This window comes from Anthonomus grandis, chromosome 14, assembly GCF_022605725.1.
Source record: "Anthonomus grandis grandis chromosome 14, icAntGran1.3, whole genome shotgun sequence".
Lineage (NCBI taxonomy): Eukaryota > Metazoa > Arthropoda > Insecta > Coleoptera > Curculionidae > Anthonomus > Anthonomus grandis.
In genome coordinates this window covers 14,768,827-14,792,158 of record NC_065559.1, presented here as the reverse complement: position 1 = coordinate 14,792,158, position 23,332 = coordinate 14,768,827, and the positions used below count along the sequence as shown (strand labels likewise).

The 23,332-nt window shown below is 26.0% G+C and overlaps 1 protein-coding gene across 1 annotated transcript in view; it reads right to left on the bottom strand.

The window, feature by feature from the left end:
• Window positions 1–706: 706 nt before the first annotated feature.
• Window positions 707–23,332, bottom strand: part of LOC126744768 (uncharacterized) — a 56,444-nt gene continuing 33,818 nt past the window's right edge. The window contains exons 3-4 of the mRNA XM_050452320.1: window positions 5,651–5,888; window positions 707–4,248 (exon numbers count right to left, since the gene is read on the bottom strand). Coding sequence (XP_050308277.1) covers window positions 707–4,248; window positions 5,651–5,888 — 3,780 coding nt within the window. The remainder of the gene's footprint in view (window positions 4,249–5,650; window positions 5,889–23,332) is intronic.

The window sequence follows — 23,332 nt, the reverse complement described above, 5'->3', positions numbered from 1 at the left end:
TAATCAAATTATATCTAAAAATTAAATCGGAACAATCGTTAACGCTATTAGTTATTATATTTTCTTAATTCTGGTTGTGTTTAAACCGTAAAAAAACATCAATTGGCTATCTTGTATATGCGAAATAGTAAATTTAAATTATATTCGAATAATAGATAACAGTAATAGAGTGAGATATAATTATTTTGTTAAAAAACAATTCATAAGAAAAATTTTAAAAATAATTTACATTACATCAAATGAACTTCAAAAATTAAATTGGAATCAAATCGGACAATGCTATAATGATTAATTGTTCTATTTTCTTAACCCTGGTTATGTCCAAAACTTAAAAAGGATCATTTGGGTCATCTTGTATAACCAAATATTAATTTTAAAATAAATTTGAATAATAGATAACAGTAATTGAGTGAGATATGACTATTATTTTAAAACACTGAAACGTGTATAAATGAACTGTAGAAAATGATGCACTAGTTATTTGTTTTAAAAAAGCGTATATTGTACGTAAAAAATACAAATTAAAGGAGCGACTGTTATCGTTGCTGCGGCGGTCAAGAAAATGAGAGCGAGCCGTCCCTCTGGTGTCAGGTGAACACGTCGTCGTCGGGAACTTTGGCTGTGATGGTTTGTAGAATACGCAACATCCCCCCCGCCTTGAAAGGATGTCTTTCAACATGGAAGTGGGCAGAGTCTAACGACGGCCCTACTGATGATTCCATCCATGGTCTTGACTGGCCACTCTGTTTACATTGTCCTTACCGCCGACGAGGTTCAAAACACGTCCTAGGCGCCACTTCATGGGTGGTAGATTGTTGTCCTTGACCAGTACTAATTGTCCCAAGTGAAGGCTGCCGCTGGTAACTTTCCATTTTTTTCGTTGCTGCAACTCGTGCATATATTCACGATGCCAGCGATTCCAGAACTGCTCCTGAACCTTCTGCACCAACTGGTATTGCGAGAGTCGATTTTCTGGTAAGTGCATCACGGATGGTTCTGCTAACGCCATTGCTGATCTTCCGATGAGGAAATGTGCGGGGGTTAGAGGGGATAAGTCGTTGGGATCGGAGCTTAAAGGGCAAAGAGGACGGGAGTTTAATACTGCTTCTATGCGCGCAACAAGAGTTTGTAGATCGAAGAGGAATAGAGTATATGAACCTACTATTCTTTTAAAGTGGTATTTAAAACTCTTTACCCCCGCTTCCCAAATACCTCCAAAATGAGGGGAATTGGGTGGTATGAAATGCCATTTTATACCTTGATTTTGGATTGATTCAGAAATAAGAGTACTATTTGTTTTTAAAAATTCTGCCATGACTTGGAGATCCTTGTTAGCCCTAACAAAGTTTGCTCCGTTGTCAGAAAAAACCTCCAACGGTCTTCCGCGTTTGCTAATGAATCGAGTGAATGCTTGCAAAAAATCCTCAGAAGTAAGAGATAAAACTAATTCTAAGTGTATAGCGCGAGTACTCATGCAAACGAATACAGCCACCCAACACTTAATAATTTTGCATCCGCGTCCACGCCGGTCCTTCGTTTGGAAGGGACCTGCATAGTCAACCCCCACCTTTATAAAGGGTAATGCCTGCTGTACTCTTGCTGCAGGTAAATCGCCCATTATTGGTTGGACAGACTGTGGATTATACCTGCAGCATTTTACGCAATTATGAACTATCTTTCGAGCAAGGTTACGTCCCGCAATGGGCCAAAAGTTATCTCGTATATGTGACAGCAGTAGCTGTGGACCTGCATGTAAGAGACGTTCGTGCTCGTACCGCATAATTAATTGCGTTAAGATATGATTTGGAGACAATAATATGGGATATTTCTTGGAAAATGAATATTCTGAGTTAGATAATCGGCCTCCAACTCTCATAATTCCTTGGTCGTCTATAAATGGATTCAGGCTTAGAATATTACTGGGTTTTGGAAGCTGACGCTTAGAGGATAAAATCGATAATTCGTCAACGAATGACTCGACCTGAGAAGCCTTTATCAGTTTGTTAAAAGCATCATTGATTTCGTTACAAGTAAGAAATGAATTTTGACGATTATTTTTAGGTGTTCTGGCATTATTCACGAATCTGAGGACATATGCCATGACGCGTTTAATTTTTAATAGATTTGAGAATCGTTCAAATGGGAATAATGATTTTGTATTCGTTTTGGTTAGAAATATGCAATTACGCATTTCAGGTAAATCATTTGAAATAACGTTATTGCTAATTGGCCATTCATGTTCATTTAAAAATAACCACTTGGGGCCGTGCCACCAGAGATCAGAAATTATTAACTGTTTAGGCTTTAAACCACGTGATACTAGGTCTGCTGGGTTTTCTTGTGAGACTATGTGATTCCAAGTAAATGTACTAGTCAGCTTCTGAATTTCCGCGACGCGATTATCGACAAACTGTTTAAGCAAATTTGGAGATGTCCGTAACCACCCCAATACAATTGTAGAGTCTGACCAGCAATAGACCTTATTAATGTTAATATTAACAGAGGCCAAGACCTTGGTAAGAAGTTGAGATAAAATTAAAGCTGCGCATAACTCTAATCTTGGCATGGTTAATGTCTTAAGAGGTGCTACTTTAGACTTAGCGCATAGTAAATTGCATTCTGCGTCACCGTTTATATTTTTTGGCAGCACGTATATACAGGCTCCATAGCTTGTCTCGGATGCATCCGAGAACCCATGTAGAGCAATATAACTTGGATTTTCGCAAGTGACCTTTCGATTGATCATAATTTCGTTTAGAGTTTCCAGTTCGGAAGAAAAATGGATCCATGATGTCAAAATATGTGATGGTAAAGGCTGATCCCAAGTTAGGTTTTCACTCCATAATTTTTGAAGCAAAACCTTAGCTAATATTATGCATGGGCTCGTCAAACCTAGAGGATCAAATATGGTAGCTATTCTGGATAACACAACTCTTTTAGTAATTTTCTTTGGATCAACTTTATTTAATGGATTAATTTTAAAAGTAAGTATATCCTTTTCACATGCCCATTGTAGCCCTAATACTTTTGTATCCTGATCTTTATTAGCAGTAAATTCCACTACATCTGAAACGTTGTCACTAGTATTACAATTGAAACGATTTGATCGCCATTTGTGCAATTCAAATCCTCGTTTTAGTAGGGCCTTGTATATAGTTTTAACAACATATTCTGCTTCCTCAATTGAATCTACTGATGTGAGCAAATCATCGACATACATGTCTTCCTGAATAATTCTAGCAGTTTTTGGATGCTCACTTTCGCTCTCTATGGTAACCTGGTGTAAAGAACGTATTGCCAAAAATGATCCTGCTGTAGTACCGTAAGTCACGGTATTCAGTTGGTAAGTCTTAATTGCTTTGTTTGGATTTGGTCTCCAGACTATTTTCTGTAAAGGTCGATGTTTAGCATTTATTAGCACCTGCCTATACATCATTTTGATGTCACCTGAAAGTACAATAGCGCGTGTTCTGAAACGCAACAGGATTGATAACAGGTCCGACTGAATTATTGGACCGACCATTTGTAAATTATTTAGTGACAACCCCGTTGAAGACGGTGCTGACGCATCGAATACGACCCGTAGTTTGGTCGTGGTACTTGTTTCCTTTAATACCCCATGATGGGGCAAATAGTATTCTGGTTCATTATGCTCTGTGTCATCCTGTATTTCTGTCATGTGACCTAATTGTTCATATTCTTGTAAAAAATCTACATATAATGTTCTTAACCTATCATTAGATAAAAGCTTTCGTTCTAAATTTACGAAACGTTTGAGTGCTAATTCACGACTATCTCCAAGCTTTTCTGGTGATTCTTTAAGAGGCAGAGAAACTATAAATCTTCCTTCTGTTGAATATTCTAGAGTGTCGGTAAAATGTTTTTCGCATAAGGCCTCCTCATTTGAAAGAGGTTTTTTGTTTGAAATTTCTTCAACTTCCCAAAATTTGGTAAGCTGATTTTGTAGTAAAATGTTTTGACTAAGATTACAAACTGTTGAACTGTTAACATTTAAATAAGTTAGAGGACCAGATACTATCCATCCTATTCTAGTATTTTGCAAGATAGGACCATTGCTTCCCAGTTCCTCTTTTCCTGAAGTTAAGAGATTCCAAAAAACATCGGCTCCTAACAATAAGTCTATTTTATCTGATATTTCGAAATAGGGATCTGCAAGTTTAAAATGCTGTGGTATTTTAAGCGCCTTACGATCTATGGTTATTTCTGGTAAGTTACTTGTTATTTTGTCTAACACAAAGCAATTTACATCAAAAGAAAACTTATTGATTTTTGATTTAATTTTCACGTGACACCTTTGAAAAGAATATGCAATTTTATCACTTATACCTGATATTGTCAAATCAGTGTTAATGGTTTGTAATTTTAATGTTTTACATAAATCATTAGTTATAAAACTGGATTGTGAACCACAATCTAACAAAGCACGTGCTGTTATGAATTCTCCGTATATATCGCGACAGTATACTTGAGCCGTTGAAAGAAGTGCATTCTGTGCTGATGCAATCGTGCAAGTTGTATTATTAATTTTCGGTTCATATGAGCTATTAAGTACCTGCTCTTCACTTTCTTGATTAATTGTCAGGTTGGTGTTAGTATGCGATTTTATACCGTGTAATAACGTATTATGTTTTAAACTACACACTTTGCACCCTGACCACTTGCATTCTTTAGTATTATGATTACGTTTTAAGCAGTTAATGCATAATTTTAACTCTCTAGCCTTTGACCATCTGTCGTCTACTGAAAGCTTTAAATATTCTGCGCAATAAAAAAGACTGTGATTTCCTTTACACAAAAAACATGTATATTTTAACTGTTCTTGATTTAAATTCGGTTTATAAGTATTTTCATTCGTATCTGTATTTGTATTTGCATGAAAACCCCGTGAATTATATGTACGTTTATTTTCGTAATTAGACTGCTTTGTTTGCCTTGAATCTGTTTGTTTTATTTTTAAGTTACTTTCTAAGTTTTCAAGAATATCTGCTCTCTCTTTTAAAAAATTTTTAAAAAATTCTACAAGAAGTTCGCTGTTTTGCCTTAAGCCTTTCCCATTCTCGCGCTGTGCTAGGGTCTAACTTGGCTGAAACTATGTATATTATTAACGTATCCCAATATTCGATTGGTTCGCCTAGTTGTTTCAAGCTTGTGAGATGTTTGAACAAATTATCACTTAAAGTTCTAATTTTAAAAGCTGATTCTTTATCAATCGTTTCAGAATTAAAAATTGCATTAATGTGATTTTGAATGAGTAAATTCGTGTTATTGAAACGTTCACAAAGGTTTTTCCATGCCACCTCATAATTAGTAGCACAAAACTCAATTGACTGAATTACTTGCATTGCTGTACCAACCAGTGAGGCACGAAGATAATGGAATTTTTGTATGTTATTAATTCTACAATTTTCATGTATCAGTGACTGAAAAATGTCCCTAAACTCTAACCAGTTTTGAAACAAGCCGTCAAATTTAGGTAACTTAATTTCGGGAAGTTTTACCGCATCAGATAAATCCGATAAAGAGCCCTGACCTGAAATGTGACTAGCAACATCGCTGTTTTCATCGCTAGATCTCGTATTATTTTGTATTATTGTTTTAGATTTTGTTAAAATATCATAAAACTTATTACTAAACTGCTCGCGTTCATTTAATTCTGAATTAATATCATCTACAAGACATTCGATTTCAGTTTGCACATCGTCAAACTGATTAATTAACTGTTGGGCATCCTGCAAACGTTGCTCAAGTTCCATAATTTTTGACCGCTCAAGTAATTCTGTATCATTTTGCAAGCCTTCAATCGACCTAACAAATTTTTCAAATATTGTTAATTTCGCCTTTATAGAAGAGCGTTTCTTTTTTAAGACCTGTAATACCCCTGTCATGACGTTTATATGTATTTTATTTTAACGGAAAAAAGTTTAAAATTTTAAACACAAAAATATTGACTTAAAAATCAAATTTGACGTAAATACTGTTATAAAACAAACTAAAATAATTCAAGCATTAAAATCTAAAAAATCAAATTTAAAATAAAAATATCAATTCCTCCTCTATCCACTCCAATAGTCGAACGACATACAAATGAGTGCTGCCGCTGCGAGCCGGCGTAGTTTGAACGTTGACTTGGAGAGACGGGAAAATAATGCTAATGAAAATGGGTTTAAGGTTAGGATTCTTACCCGCACATTCACACTGTTTTCTGCCACAGATAAACTGGATCCGACTTTGAAGGACCATGAAACGTGTATAAATGAACTGTAGAAAATGATGCACTAGTTATTTGTTTTAAAAAAGCGTATATTGTACGTAAAAAATACAAATTAAAGGAGCGACTGTTATCGTTGCTGCGGCGGTCAAGAAAATGAGAGCGAGCCGTCCCTCTGGTGTCAGGTGAACACGTCGTCGTCGGGAACTTTGGCTGTGATGGTTTGTAGAATACGCAACAAACACAATACATAAAATTATATTTAAATATCATTTAGGGTTAATCAAATTATATCTAAAAATTAAATTAAATCGGAACAACGTTAACGGTATTAGTTATTATATTTTCTTAATTCTGGTTGTTTTTAAACCGTAAAAAAACATCAATTGGCTATCTTGTATATGCAAAATAGTAAATTTAAATTATATTTGAATAATAGATAACAGTAATAGAGTGAGATTTAATTATTTTTTTAAAAAACAATTCATAAGAAAAATTTTAAAAACTAATTTACAGTACATCAAATGAACTTCAAAAATTAAATTGGAATCAAATCGGACATTGTTCTATTTTCTTAACCCTGGTTATGTCCAAAACTTAAATAGGATCATTTGGGTCATCTTGTATAACCTAAATATGAATTTTAAAATAAATTTGAATAATAGGTAACCGTAATTGAGAGAGATGACTATTTTTTTTAAACACAATACATCAAAATATTTTTAAAATTCATTTAGTGTTAATCAAATTATATCTAAAAATTAAATCGGAACAATCGTTAACACTATTAGTTATTACATTTTCTTAACTCTGGTTGTGTTCAAACCGTAAAAAACATCATTTGGCTATCTTGTATATGCGAAATAGCAAATGTAAATTATATTCGAATAATAAATAACAGTAATAGAGTGAGATATAATTATTTTTTTGAAAAACAATTCATAAGAAAAATTTTAAAAATAATTTACAGTACATCAAATGAACTTTAAAAATAAAATTGGAGTCAAATCAGGCAATGCTATAATGATTAATTGTTCTATTTTCTTAACCCTGGTTATGTCCAAAACTTAAAAAGGATCATTTGGGTCATCTTGTATAACCAAATATTAATTTTAAAATAAATTTGAATAATAGATAACAGTAATTGAGTGAGATATGACTATTATTTTAAAACACAATACATAAAATTATATTTAAATATCATTTAGGGTTAATCAAATTATATCTAAAAATTAAATTAAATCGGAACAACGTTAACGCTATTAGTTATTATATTTTCTTAATTCTGGTTGTGTTTAAACCGTAAAAAAACATCAATTGGCTATCTTGTATATGCAAAATAGTAAATTTAAATTATATTTGAATAATAGATAACAGTAATAGAGTGAGATATAATTATTTTTTTAAAAAACAATTCATAAGAAAAATTTTAAAAACTAATTTACAGTACATCAAATGAACTTCAAAAATGAAATTGGAATCAAATCGGAGAATTCTATAATGTTTAAGTGTTCTATTTTCTTAACCCTGGTTATGTCCAAAACTTAAATAGGATCATTTGGGTCATCTTGTATAACCTAAATATGAATTTTAAAATAAATTTGAATAATAGGTAACCGTAATTGAGAGAGATGACTATTTTTTTTAATCACAATACATCAAAATATTTTTAAAAATCATTTAGTGTTAATCAAATTATATCTAAAAATTAAATCGGAACAATCGTTAACACTATTAGTTTTACATTTTCTTAACTCTGGTTGTGTTCAAACCGTAAAAAACATCATTTGGCTATCTTGTATATACGAAATAGTAAATTTAAATTATATTCGAACAATAGATAACAGTAATAGAGTGAGATATAATTATTTTTTTAAAAAACAATTCATAAGAAAAATTTTATAAACTAATTTGCAGTACATCAAATGAACTTCAAAAATGAAATTGGAATCAAATCGGAGAATTCTATAATGTTTAAGTGTTCTATTTTCTTAACCCTGGTTACGTCCAAAACTTAAATATGATCATTTGGGTCATCTTGTATAACCTAAATATGAATTTTAAAGTAAATTTGAATAATAGGTAACCGTAATTGAGAGAGATGACTATTTTTTTTAATCACAATACATCAAAATATTTTTAAAAATCATTTAGTGTTAATCAAATTATATCTAAAAATTAAATCGGAACAATCGTTAACGCTATTAGTTATTATATTTTCTTAATTCTGGTTGTGTTTAAACCGTAAAAAAACATCAATTGGCTATCTTGTATATGCGAAATAGTAAATTTAAATTATATTCGAATAATAGATAACAGTAATAGAGTGAGATATAATTATTTTGTTAAAAAACAATTCATAAGAAAAATTTTAAAAATAATTTACATTACATCAAATGAACTTCAAAAATTAAATTGGAATCAAATCGGACAATGCTATAATGATTAATTGTTCTATTTTCTTAAGCCTGGTTATGTCCAAAACTTAAAAAGGATCATTTGGGTCATCTTGTATAACATAAATATGAATTTTAAAATAAATTTGAATAATAGGTAACGGTAATTGAGTGAGATATGCTTATTTTTTTAAACACAATACAATAAAATATTTTTAAAAATCATTTAGGGTTAATCAAATTATATCTAAAAATTAAATTAAAATTAAATCGGAACAACGTTAACGCTATTAGTTATTATATTTTCTTGATTCTGGTTGTATTTAAAGCGTAAAAAACATCATTTTGCTATCTTGTATATGCGAAATAGTAATATTAAATTATATTCGAATAATAGATAACAGTAATAGCGTGAAATATGATTATTTTTTTTTAAAACAATACATCAGGAAAATTTGAAGAATAATTTACAGTACATTAAATGAACTTCAATAATTAAATTGGAATCAAATCGGAGAATTCTATAATGATTAATTGTTCTATTTTCTTAACCGTGGTTACGTCCAAAACTTAAATAGGATCATTTAGGTCATCTTGTATAACCTAAATACGAATTTTAAAATAAATTTGAATAATAGGTAACCGTAATTGAGTCAGATATGACGATTTTTTTTAAACACAATACATTAAAATATTTTTAAAAATCATTTAGGGTTAATCAAATTATATCTAAAAATTAAATTAAAATTAAATCGGAACAACGTTAACGCTATTAGTTATTATATTTTCTTAATTCTGGATGAGTTAAAACCGTAAAAAAACGTCATTTGGCTATCTTGTATATGCAAAATAGTAAATTTAAATTATATTCGAATAATAGATAACAGTAGTATAGAGTGAGATATAATTATTTTTTTTAAAAACAATTCATAGGAAAAATTTTAAAAATGATTTACAGTACATTAAATGAACTTCAATAATTAAATTGGAATCAAATCGGAGAATTCTATAATGATTAATTGTTCTATTTTCTTAACCCTGGTTATGTCCAAAACTTAAAAAGGATCATTTGGGTCATCTTGTATAAACTAAATATTAATTTTAAAATAAATTTGAATAATAGATAACCGTAATTGAGTGAGATATGACAATTTTTTTTAAATACAATACATCAAAATATTTTAAAAAATCATCAACGGTTAATCAAAATATATCTAAAAATTAAATCGGAACAATCGTTAACGATATTAGTTATTACATTTTCTTAACTCTGGTTGTGTTCAAACCGTAAAAAACATCATTTGGCTATCTTGTATATGCTAAATAGTAAATTTAAATTATATTCGGATAATAGATAACAGTAATAGAGTGAGATATAATTATTTTTTTAAAAAACAATTTATAAGAAAAATTTTAAAATTAATTTACAGTACATTAAATGAACTTCAAAAATTAAATTGGAATCAAATCGGACAATTCTGTAAGGATTAATTGTTCTATTTTCTTAACTTTGGTTATGTCCAAAACTTAAAAAGGATCATTTGGGTCATCTTGTATAACCTAAATATTAATTTTAAAATAAATTTGAATAATAGATAACCGTAATTCAGTGAGATATGACTATTTTTTTAAAACACAATACATAAAACTATTTTTAAAAATCATTTAGGGTTTATCAAATTATATCTAAAAATTAAATTAAAAATAAAATCGGAACAATCGCCAATGCTATTAGTTATTATATTTTCTTAATTCTGGTTGTGTTCAAACCGTAAAAAACATCATTTGGCTATCTTGTATATGTAAAATAGTAAATTTAAATTATATTCGAATAATAGATAACAGAAATAGAGTGAGATATAATTATTTTTTTAAAAAACAATTCATAAGAAAAATTTAAAAAATAATTTACAGTACATTAAATGAACTTCAAAAATTAAATTGGAGTCAAATCGGACAATGCTATAATGATTAGTTGTTCTATTTTCTTAACCCTGGTTATGTACAAAACTTAAAAAGGATCATTTGGGTCATCTTGTATAACATAAATATGAATTTTATTTGGGTCATCTTGTATAACCTAAATATTAATTTTAAAATAAATTTGAATAATAGATAACCGTAATTAAGTGAGATATGACTATTTTTTTTAAAAACAATACATCAAAATATTTTTATAAATCATTTAGGGTTAATCAAATTTTATCTAAAAATTGAATCGAAGCAATCGTTAACGCTATTAGTTATTACATTTTCTTAACTCTGGTTGTGTTCAAACCATAAAAAACATCATTTGGCTATCTCGTATATGCGAAATAGTAAATTTAAATTATTTTCGAATAATAGATAACATTAATAGTGTGAAATATGATTATTTTTCTTAAAAACAATACATCAGAAAAATTTTAAAAATAATTTACAGTACATCAAATGAACTTCAAAAATTAAATTGGAATGAAATTGGACAATGCTATAATGATTAATTGTTCTATTTTCTTAACCCTGGTTATGTCCAAAACTTAAAAAGGATCATTTGGGTCATCTTGTATAAACTAAATATTAATTTTAAAATAAATTTGAATAATAGATAACCGTAATTGAGTGAGATATGACTATTTTTTTAAAACACAATACATTAAAATATTTTTAAAAATCATTTAGGGTTACTCAAATTATATCTAAAAACTAAATTAAAATTAAATCGGAACAATCGTTAACGCTATTAGTTATTATATGTTCTTAATTCTGGTTGTGTTCAAACCGTAAAAAACATCATTTGGCTATCTTGTATATGCGAAATAGTAAATTTAAATTATATTCGAATAATAGAAAACAGTAATAGAGTGAGATATAATTATTTTTTTAAAAAACAATTTATAAGAAAAATTTCAAAAATAATTTACACCACATCAAATGAACTTCAAAAATGAAATTGGAATCAAATCGGAGAATTCTATAATGATTAATCGTTCTATTTTCTTAACCCTGGTTATGTCCAAAACTTAAAAAGGATCATTTGGGTCATCTTGTATAACCTAAATATGGATTTTAAAATAAATTTGAATAATAGGTAACCGTAATTGAGTCAGATTTGTCTTTTTTTTAAACACCATACATTAAAATATTTTTAAAAATCATTTAGGGTTACTCAAATTATATCTAAAAACTAAATTAAAATTAAATCGGAACAATCGTTAACACTATTAGTTATTACATTTTCTTAACTCTGGTTGTGTTCAAACCGTAAAAAACATCATTTGGCTATCTTGTATATGTAAAATAGTAAATTTAAATTATATTCGAATTATATAAATTATATTGAATATAAACATTTTAAAAATAACTTACATTACATCAAATGAACTTCAAAAATTAAATTGGAATCAAATCGGACAATGCTATAATAATTAATTGTTCTATTTTCTTAACCCTGGTTATTTCCAAAACTTAAAAAGGATCATTTGGGTCATCTTGTATAATCTAAATATTAATTTTAAAATAAATTTGAATAATAGATAATCGTAATTGAGTAAGATATGACTATTTTTTTTAAACACAATACATAAAACGATTTTTAAAAATCATTTAGGGTTTATCAAATTATATCTAAAAATTGAATTAAAATTAAATCTATTATCTAAAAATTAAATCGGAACAATCGTTAACACTATTAGATATTACATTTTCTTAACACTGGTTGTGTTTAAACCGTAAAAAACATCATTTGGCTATCTTGTATATGCGAAATAGTAAGTTTAAATTATATTCGAATAATAGATAACAGTAATAGAGTGAGATATAATTATTTTTTTAAAAAACAATTCATAAGAAAAATTTCAAAAATAATTTACACTACATCAAATGAACTTCAAAAATGAAATTGTAATCAAATCGGAGAATTCTATAATGATTAATTGTTCTATTTTCTTAACCCTGGTTATGTCCAAAACTTAAGAAGGATCATTTGGGTCATCTTGTATAATCTAAATATGAATTTTAAAATAAATTTGAATAATAGGTAACCGTAATTGAGTCAGATATGTCTTTTTTTTAACACAATACATTAAAATATTTTTAAAAATCATTTAGGGTTAATCAAATTATATCTAAAAACTAAATCGGAACAATCGTTAACGATATTAGTTATTACATTTTGTTAACTCTGGTTGTGTTCAAACCGTAAAAAACATCATTTGGCTATCTTGTGTATACGAAATAGTAAATTTAAATTATATTCGAACAATAGATAACAGTAATAGAGTGAGATATAATTATTTTTTTAAAAAACAATTCATAAGAAAAATTTTATAAACTAATTTGCAGTACATCAAATGAACTTCAAAAATGAAATTGGAATCAAATCGGAGAATTCTATAATGTTTAAGTGTTCTATTTTCTTAACCCTGGTTATGTCCAAAACTTAAATAGGATCATTTGGGTCATCTTGTATAACCTAAATATGAATTTTAAAATAAATTTGAATAATAGGTAACCGTAATTGAGAGAGATGACTATTTTTTTAAATCACAATACATCAAAATATTTTTAAAAATCATTTAGTGTTAATCAAATTATATCTAGAAATTAAATCGGAACAATCGTTAACGCTATTAGTTATTATATTTTCTTAATTCTGGTTGTGTTTAAACCGCAAAAAAACATCAATTGGCTATCTTGTATATGCGAAATAGTAAATTTAAATTATATTCGAATAATAGATAACAGTAATAGAGTGAGATATAATTATTTTGTTAAAAAACAATTCATAAGAAAAATTTTAAAAATAATTTACATTACATCAAATGAACTTCAAAAATTAAATTGGAATCAAATCGGACAATGCTATAATGATTAATTGTTCTATTTTCTTAACCCTGGTTATGTCCAAAACTTAAAAAGGATCATTTGGGTCATCTTGTATAACCAAATATTAATTTTAAAATAAATTTGAATAATAGATAACAGTAATTGAGTGAGATATGACTATTATTTTAAAACACAATACATAAAATTATATTTAAATATCATTTAGGGTTAATCAAATTATATCTAAAAATTAAATTAAATCGGAACAACGTTAACGGTATTAGTTATTATATTTTCTTAATTCTGGTTGTTTTTAAACCGTAAAAAAACATCAATTGGCTATCTTGTATATGCAAAATAGTAAATTTAAATTATATTTGAATAATAGATAACAGTAATAGAGTGGGATATAATTATTTTTTTAAAAAACAATTCATAAGAAAAATTTTAAAAACTAATTTACAGTACATCAAATGAACTTCAAAAATTAAATTGGAATCAAATCGGACAATGCTATAATGATTAATTGTTCTATTTTCTTAACCCTGGTTATGTCCAAAACTTAAATAGGATCATTTGGGTCATGTTGTATAACCTAAATATGAATTTTAAAATAAATTTGAATAATAGGTAACCGTAATTGAGAGAGATGACTATTTTTTTTAAACACAATACATCAAAATATTTTTAAAAATCATTTAGTGTTAATCAAATTATATCTAAAAATTAAATCGGAACAATCGTTAACACTATTAGTTATTACATTTTCTTAACTCTGGTTGTGTTCAAACCGTAAAAAACATCATTTGGCTATCTTGTATATGCGAAATAGCAAATGTAAATTATATTCGAATAATAAATAACAGTAATAGAGTGAGATATAATTATTTTTTTGAAAAACAATTCATAAGAAAAATTTTATAAACTAATTTGCAGTACATCAAATGAACTTCAAAAATGAAATTGGAATCAAATCGGAGAATTCTATAATGTTTAAGTGTTCTATTTTCTTAACCCTGGTTATGTCCAAAACTTAAATAGGATCATTTGGGTCATCTTGTATAACCTAAATATGAATTTTAAAATAAATTTGAATAATAGGTAACCGTAATTGAGAGAGATGACTATTTTTTTTAATCACAATACATCAAAATATTTTTAAAAATCATTTAGTGTTAATCAAATTATATCTAAAAATTAAATCGGAACAATCGTTAACGCTATTAGTTATTATATTTTCTTAATTCTGGTTGTGTTTAAACCGTAAAAAAAACATCAATTGGCTATCTTGTATATGCGAAATAGTAAATTTAAATTATATTCGAATAATAGATAACAGTAATAGAGTGAGATATAATTATTTTGTTAAAAAACAATTCATAAGAAAAATTTTAAAAATAATTTACATTACATCAAATGAACTTCAAAAATTAAATTGGAATCAAATCGGACAATCCTATAATGATTAATTGTTCTATTTTCTTAACCCTGGTTATGTCCAAAACTTAAAAAGGATCATTTGGGTCATCTTGTATAACATAAATATGAATTTTAAAATAAATTTGAATAATAGGTAACGGTAATTGAGTGAGATATGCTTATTTTTTTAAACACAATACAATAAAATATTTTTAAAAATCATTTAGGGTTAATCAAATTATATCTAAAAATTAAATTAAAATTAATCGGAACAACGTTAACGCTATTAGTTATTATATTTTCTTGATTCTGGTTGTATTTAAAGCGTAAAAAACATCATTTTGCTATCTTGTATATGCGAAATAGTAATATTAAATTATATTCGAATAATAGATAACAGTAATAGAGTGAAATATGATTATTTTTTTTAAAAACAATACATCAGGAAAATTTCAAGAATAATTTACAGTACGTTAAATGAACTTCAATAATTAAATTAGAATCAAATCGGAGAATTCTATAATGATTAATTGTTCTATTTTCTTAACCCTGGTTATGTCCAAAACTTAAATAGGATCATTTAGGTCATCTTGTATAACCTAAATACGAATTTTAAAATAAATTTGAATAATGGGTAACCGTAATTGAGTCAGATATGACGATTTTTTTTAAACACAATACATTAAAATATTTTTAAAAATCATTTAGGGTTAATCAAATTATATCTAAAAATTAAATTAAAATTAAATCGGAACAACGTTAACGCTATTAGTTATTATATTTTCTTAATTCTGGATGAGTTTAAACCGTAAAAAAACGTCATTTGGCTATCTTGTATATGCAAAATAGTAAATTTAAATTATATTCGAATAATAGATAACAGTAGTATAGAGTGAGATATAATTATTTTTTTTAAAAACAATTCATAAGAAAAATTTTAAAAATAATTTACAGTACATTAAATGAACTTCAATAATTAAATTGAAATCAAATCGGAGAATTCTATAATGATTAATTGTTCTATTTTCTTAACCCTGGTTATGTCCAAAACTTAAAAAGGATCATTTGGGTCATCTTGTATAAACTAAATATTAATTTTAAAATAAATTTGAATAATAGATAACCGTAATTGAGTGAGATATGACAATTTTTTTTAAATACAATACATCAAAATATTTTAAAAAATCATCAACGGTTAATCAAAATATATCTAAAAATTAAATCGGAACAATCGTTAACACTATTAGTTATTACATTTTCTTAACTCTGGTTGTGTTCAAACCGTAAAAAACATCAATTGGCTATCTTGTATATGCAAAATAGTAAATTTAAATTATATTTGAATAATAGATAACAGTAATAGAGTGAGATATAATTATTTTTTTAAAAAACAATTCATAAGAAAAATTTTAAAAACTAATTTACAGTACATCAAATGAACTTCAAAAATGAAATTGGAATCAAATCGGAGAATTCTATAATGTTTAAGTGTTCTATTTTCTTAACCCTGGTTATGTCCAAAACTTAAATAGGATCATTTGGGTCATCTTGTATAACCTAAATATGAATTTTAAAATAAATTTGAATAATAGGTAACCGTAATTGAGAGAGATGACTATTTTTTTTAATCACAATACATCAAAATATTTTTAAAAATCATTTAGTGTTAATCAAATTATATCTAAAAATTAAATCGGAACAATCGTTAACACTATTAGTTTTACATTTTCTTAACTCTGGTTGTGTTCAAACCGTAAAAAACATCATTTGGCTATCTTGTATATACGAAATAGTAAATTTAAATTATATTCGAACAATAGATGACAGTAATAGAGTGAGATATAATTATTTTTTTAAAAAACAATTCATATGAAAAATTTTATAAACTAATTTGCAGTACATCAAATGAACTTCAAAAATGAAATTGGAATCAAATCGGAGAATTCTATAATGTTTAAGTGTTCTATTTTCTTAACCCTGGTTATGTCCAAAACTTAAATAGGATCATTTGGGTCATCTTGTATAACCTAAATATGCATTTTAAAATAAATTTGAATAATAGGTAACCGTAATTGAGAGAGATGACTATTTTTTTTAATCACAATACATCAAAATATTTTTAAAAATCATTTAGTGTTAATCAAATTATATCTAAAAATTAAATCGGAACAATCGTTAACGCTATTAGTTATTATATTTTCCTAATTCTGGTTGTGTTTAAACCGTAAAAAAACATCAATTGGCTATCTTGTATATGCGAAATAGTAAATTTAAATTATATTCGAATAATAGATAACAGTAATAGAGTGAAATATAATTATTTTGTTAAAAAACAATTCATAAGAAAAATTTTAAAAATAATTTACATTACATCAAATAAACTTCAAAAATTAAATTGGAATCAAATCGGACAATGCCATAATGATTAATTGTTCTATTTTCTTAACCCTGGTTATGTCCAAAACTTAATAAGGATCATTTGGGTCATCTTGTATAACCTAAATATGAATTTTAAAATAAATTTGAATAATAGGTAACCGTAATTGAGAGAGATGACTATTTTTTTTTAACACAATACATCAAAATATTTTTAAAAATCATTTAGTGTTAATCAAATTATATCTAAAAATTAAATCGGAACAATCGTTAACACTATTAGTTATTACATTTTCTTAACTCTGGTTGTGTTCAAACCGTAAAAAACATCATTTGGCTATCTTGTATATGCGAAATAGCAAATGTAAATTATATTCGAATAAAAAATAACAGTAATAGAGTGAGATATAATTATTTTTTTGAAAAACAATTCATAAGAAAAATTTTAAAAATAATTTACAGTACATCAAATGAACTTTAAAAATAAAATTGGAGTCAAATCAGGCAATGCTATAATGATTAATTGTTCTATTTTCTTAATCCTGGTTATGTCCAAAACTTAAAAAGGATCATTTGGGTCATCTTGTATAACCAAATATTAATTTTAAAATAAATTTGAATAATAGATAACAGTAATTGAGTGAGATATGACTATTATTTTAAAACACAATACATAAAATTATATTTAAATATCATTTAGGGTTAATCAAATTATATCTAAAAATTAAATTAAATCGGAACAACGTTAACGCCATTAGTTATTATATTTTCTTAATTCTGGTTGTGTTTAAACCGTAAAAAAACATCAATTGGCTATCTTGTATATGCAAAATAGTAAATTTAAATTATATTTGAATAATAGATAACAGTAATAGAGTGAGATATAATTATTTTTTTAAAAAACAATTCATAAGAAAAATTTTAAAAACTAATTTACAGTACATCAAATGAACTTCAAAAATGAAATTGGAATCAAATCGGAGAATTCTATAATGTTTAAGTGTTCTATTTTCTTAACCCTGGTTATGTCCAAAACATAAATAGGATCATTTGGGTCATCTTGTATAACCCAAATATGAATTTTAAAATAAATTTGAATAATAGGTAACCGTAATTGAGAGAGATGACTATTTTTTTTAATCACAATACATAAAAATATTTTTAAAAATCATTTAGTGTTAAACAAATATCTAAAAATTAAATCGGAACAATCGTTAACACTATTAGTTATTACATTTTCTTAACCCTGGTTATGTCCAAAACTTAAATAGGATCATTTGGGTCATCTTGTATAACCTAAATATTAATTTTAAAATAAATTTGAATAATAGATAATCGTAATTGAGTGAGATATGACTATTTTTTTAAAACACAATACATAAAACTATTTTTAAAAATCATTTAGGGTTTATTAAATTATATCTAAAAATTGAATTAAAATTAAATCGGAACAATCGCCAACGCTATTAGTTATTATATTTTCTTAACTCTGGTTGTGTTCAAACCATAAAAAACATCATTTGGCTATCTCGTATATGCGAAATAGTAAATTTAAATTATTTTCGAATAATAGATAACATTAATAGTGTGAAATATGATTATTTTTCTTAAAAACAATACATCAGAAAAATTTTAAAAATAATTTACAGTACATCAAATGAACTTTAAAAATAAAATTGGAGTCAAATCAGGCAATGCTATAATGATTAATTGTTCTATTTTCTTAACCCTGGTTATGTCCAAAACTTAAATAGGATCATTTGGGTCATCTTGTATAACCTAAATATGGATTTTAAAATAAATTTGAATAATAGATAACCGTAATTAAGTGAGATATGACTATTTTTTTAAAACACAATACATTAAAATATTTTTTAAAATCTTTTAGGGTTACTCAAATTATATCTAAAAACTAAATTAAAATTAAATCGGAACAATCGTTAACGCTATTAGTTATTATATTTTCTTAATTCTGGTTGTGTTCAAACCGTAAAAAACATCATTTGGCTATCTTGTATATGCGAAATAGTAAATTTAAATTATATTCGAATAATAGAAAACAGTAATAGAGTGAGATATAATTATTTTTTTAAAAAACAATTCATAAGAAAAATTTCAAAAATAATTTACACCACATCAAATGAACTTCAAAAATGAAATTGGAATCAAATCGGAGAATTCTATAATGATTAATTGTTCTATCTTCTTAACTCTGGTTATGTCCAAAACTTAAAAAGGATCATTTGGGTCATCTTGTATAACCTAAATATTAATTTTAAAATAAATTTGAATAATAGGTAACCGTAATTGAGTCAGATATGACGATTTTTTTTAAACACAATACATTAAAATATTTTTAAAAATCATTTAGGGTTACTCAAATTATATCTAAAAATTAAATCGGAACAATCGTTAACGATATTAGTTATTTATTACATTTTCTTAACTCTGGTTATGTCCAAAACTTAAAAAGGATCATTTGGGTCATCTTGTATAACGTAAATATTAATTTTAAAATAAATTTGAATAGTAGATAACCGTAATTGAGTGAGATATGACTATTTTTTTTAAAACACAATACATAAAACTATTTTTAAAAGTCATTTAGGGTTTATCAAATTATATCTAAAAATTGAATTAAAATTAAATCGGAACAATCGCCAACGCTATTAGTTATTTTATTTTCTTAACTCTGGTTGTGTTCAAAATGTAAAAAACATCATTTGGCTATCTCGTATATGCGAAATAGTAAATTTAAATTATTTTCGAATAATAGATAACATTAATAGTGTGAAATATGATTATTTTTCTTAAAAACAATACATCAGAAAATTTTTTAAAATAATTTACAGTACATCAAATGAACTTCAAAAATTAAATTGGAGTCAAATCAGACAATGCTATAATGATTAATTGTTCTATTTTCTTAACCCTGGTTATGTCCAAAACTTAATAAGGATCATTTGGGTCATCTTGTATAACCTAAATATGAATTTTAAAATAAATTTGAATAATAGGTAACCGTAATTGAGAGAGATGACTATTTTTTTTAATCACAATACATCAAAATATTTTTAAAAATCATTTAGTGTTAATCAAATTATATCTAAAAATTAAATCGGAACAATCGTTAACGCTATTAGTTATTATATTTTCCTAATTCTGGTTGTGTTTAAACCGTAAAAAAACATCAATTGGCTATCTTGTATATGCGAAATAGTAAATTTAAATTATATTCGAATAATAGATAACAGTAATAGAGTGAAATATAATTATTTTGTTAAAAAACAATTCATAAGAAAAATTTTAAAAATAATTTACATTACATTAAATAAACTTCAAAAATTAAATTGGAATCAAATCGGACAATGCCATAATGATTAATTGTTCTATTTTCTTAACCCTGGTTATGTCCAAAACTTAATAAGGATCATTTGGGTCATCTTGTATAACCTAAATATGAATTTTAAAATAAATTTGAATAATAGGTAACCGTAATTGAGAGAGATCACTATTTTTTTTTAACACAATACATCAAAATATTTTTAAAAATCATTTAGTGTTAATCAAATTATATCTAAAAATTAAATCGGAACAATCGTTAACACTATTAGTTATTACATTTTCTTAACTCTGGTTGTGTTCAAACCGTAAAAAACATCATTTGGCTATCTTGTATATGCGAAATAGCAAATGTAAATTATATTCGAATAAAAAACAACAGTAATAGAGTGAGATATAATTATTTTTTTGAAAAACAATTCATAAGAAAAATTTTAAAAATAATTTACAGTACATCAAATGAACTTTAAAAATAAAATTGGAGTCAAATCAGGCAATGCTATAATGATTAATTGTTCTATTTTCTTAACCCTGGTTATGTCCAAAACTTAAAAAGGATCATTTGGGTCATCTTGTATAACCAAATATTAATTTTAAAATAAATTTGAATAATAGATAACAGTAATTGAGTGAGATATGACTATTATTTTAAAACACAATACATAAAATTATATTTAAATATCATTTAGGGTTAATCAAATTATATCTAAAAATTAAATTAAATCGGAACAACGTTAACGCCATTAGTTATTATATTTTCTTAATTCTGGTTGTGTTTAAACCGTAAAAAAACATCAATTGGCTATCTTGTATATGCAAAATAGTAAATTTAAATTATATTTGAATAATAGATAACAGTAATAGAGTGAGATATAATTATTTTTTTAAAAAACAATTCATAAGAAAAATTTTAAAAACTAATTTACAGTACATCAAATGAACTTCAAAAATGAAATTGGAATCAAATCGGAGAATTCTATAATGTTTAAGTGTTCTATTTTCTTAACCCTGGTTATGTCCAAAACATAAATAGGATCATTTGGGTCATCTTGTATAACCCAAATATGAATTTTAAAATAAATTTGAATAATAGGTAACCGTAATTGAGAGAGATGACTATTTTTTTTAATCACAATACATAAAAATATTTTTAAAAATCATTTAGTGTTAAACAAATATCTAAAAATTAAATCGGAACAATCGTTAACACTATTAGTTATTACATTTTCTTAACCCTGGTTATGTCCAAAACTTAAATAGGATCATTTGGGTCATCTTGTATAACCTAAATATTAATTTTAAAATAAATTTGAATAATAGATAATCGTAATTGAGTGAGATATGACTATTTTTTTAAAACACAATACATAAAACTATTTTTAAAAATCATTTAGGGTTTATTAAATTATATCTAAAAATTGAATTAAAATTAAATCGGAACAATCGCCAACGCTATTAGTTATTATATTTTCTTAACTCTGGTTGTGTTCAAACCATAAAAAACATCATTTGGCTATCTCGTATATGCGAAATAGTAAATTTAAATTATTTTCGAATAATAGATAACATTAATAGTGTGAAATATGATTATTTTTCTTAAAAACAATACATCAGAAAAATTTTAAAAATAATTTACAGTACATCAAATGAACTTTAAAAATAAAATTGGAGTCAAATCAGGCAATGCTATAATGATTAATTGTTCTATTTTCTTAACCCTGGTTATGTCCAAAACTTAAATAGGATCATTTGGGTCATCTTGTATAACCTAAATATGGATTTTAAAATAAATTTGAATAATAGATAACCGTAATTGAGTGAGATATGACTATTTTTTTAAAACACAATACAATAAAATATTTTTAAAAATCTTTTAGGGTTACTCAAATTATATCTAAAAACTAAATTAAAATTAAATCGGAACAATCGTTAACGCTATTAGTTATTATATTTTCTTAATTCTGGTTGTGTTCAAACCGTAAAAAACATCATTTGGCTATCTTGTATATGCGAAATAGTAAATTTAAATTATATTCGAATAATAGAAAACAGTAATAGAGTGAGATATAATTATTTTTTTAAAAAACAATTCATAAGAAAAATTTCAAAAATAATTTACACCACATCAAATGAACTTCAAAAATGAAATTGGAATCAAATCGGAGAATTCTATAATGATTAATTGTTCTATCTTCTTAACTCTGGTTATGTCCAAAACTTAAAAAGGATCATTTGGGTCATCTTGTATAACCTAAATATTAATTTTAAAATAAATTTGAATAATAGGTAACCGTAATTGAGTCAGATATGACGATTTTTTTTAAACACAATACATTAAAATATTTTTAAAAATCATTTAGGGTTACTCAAATTATATCTAAAAATTAAATCGGAACAATCGTTAACGATATTAGTTATTTATTACATTTTCTTAACTCTGGTTATGTCCAAAACTTAAAAAGGATCATTTGGGTCATCTTGTATAACGTAAATATTAATTTTAAAATAAATTTGAATAGTAGATAACCGTAATTGAGTGAGATATGACTATTTTTTTTAAAACACAATACATAAAACTATTTTTAAAAGTCATTTAGGGTTTATCAAATTATATCTAAAAATTGAATTAAAATTAAATCGGAACAATCGCCAACGCTATTAGTTATTTTATTTTCTTAACTCTGGTTGTGTTCAAAATGTAAAAAACATCATTTGGCTATCTCGTATATGCGAAATAGTAAATTTAAATTATTTTCGAATAATA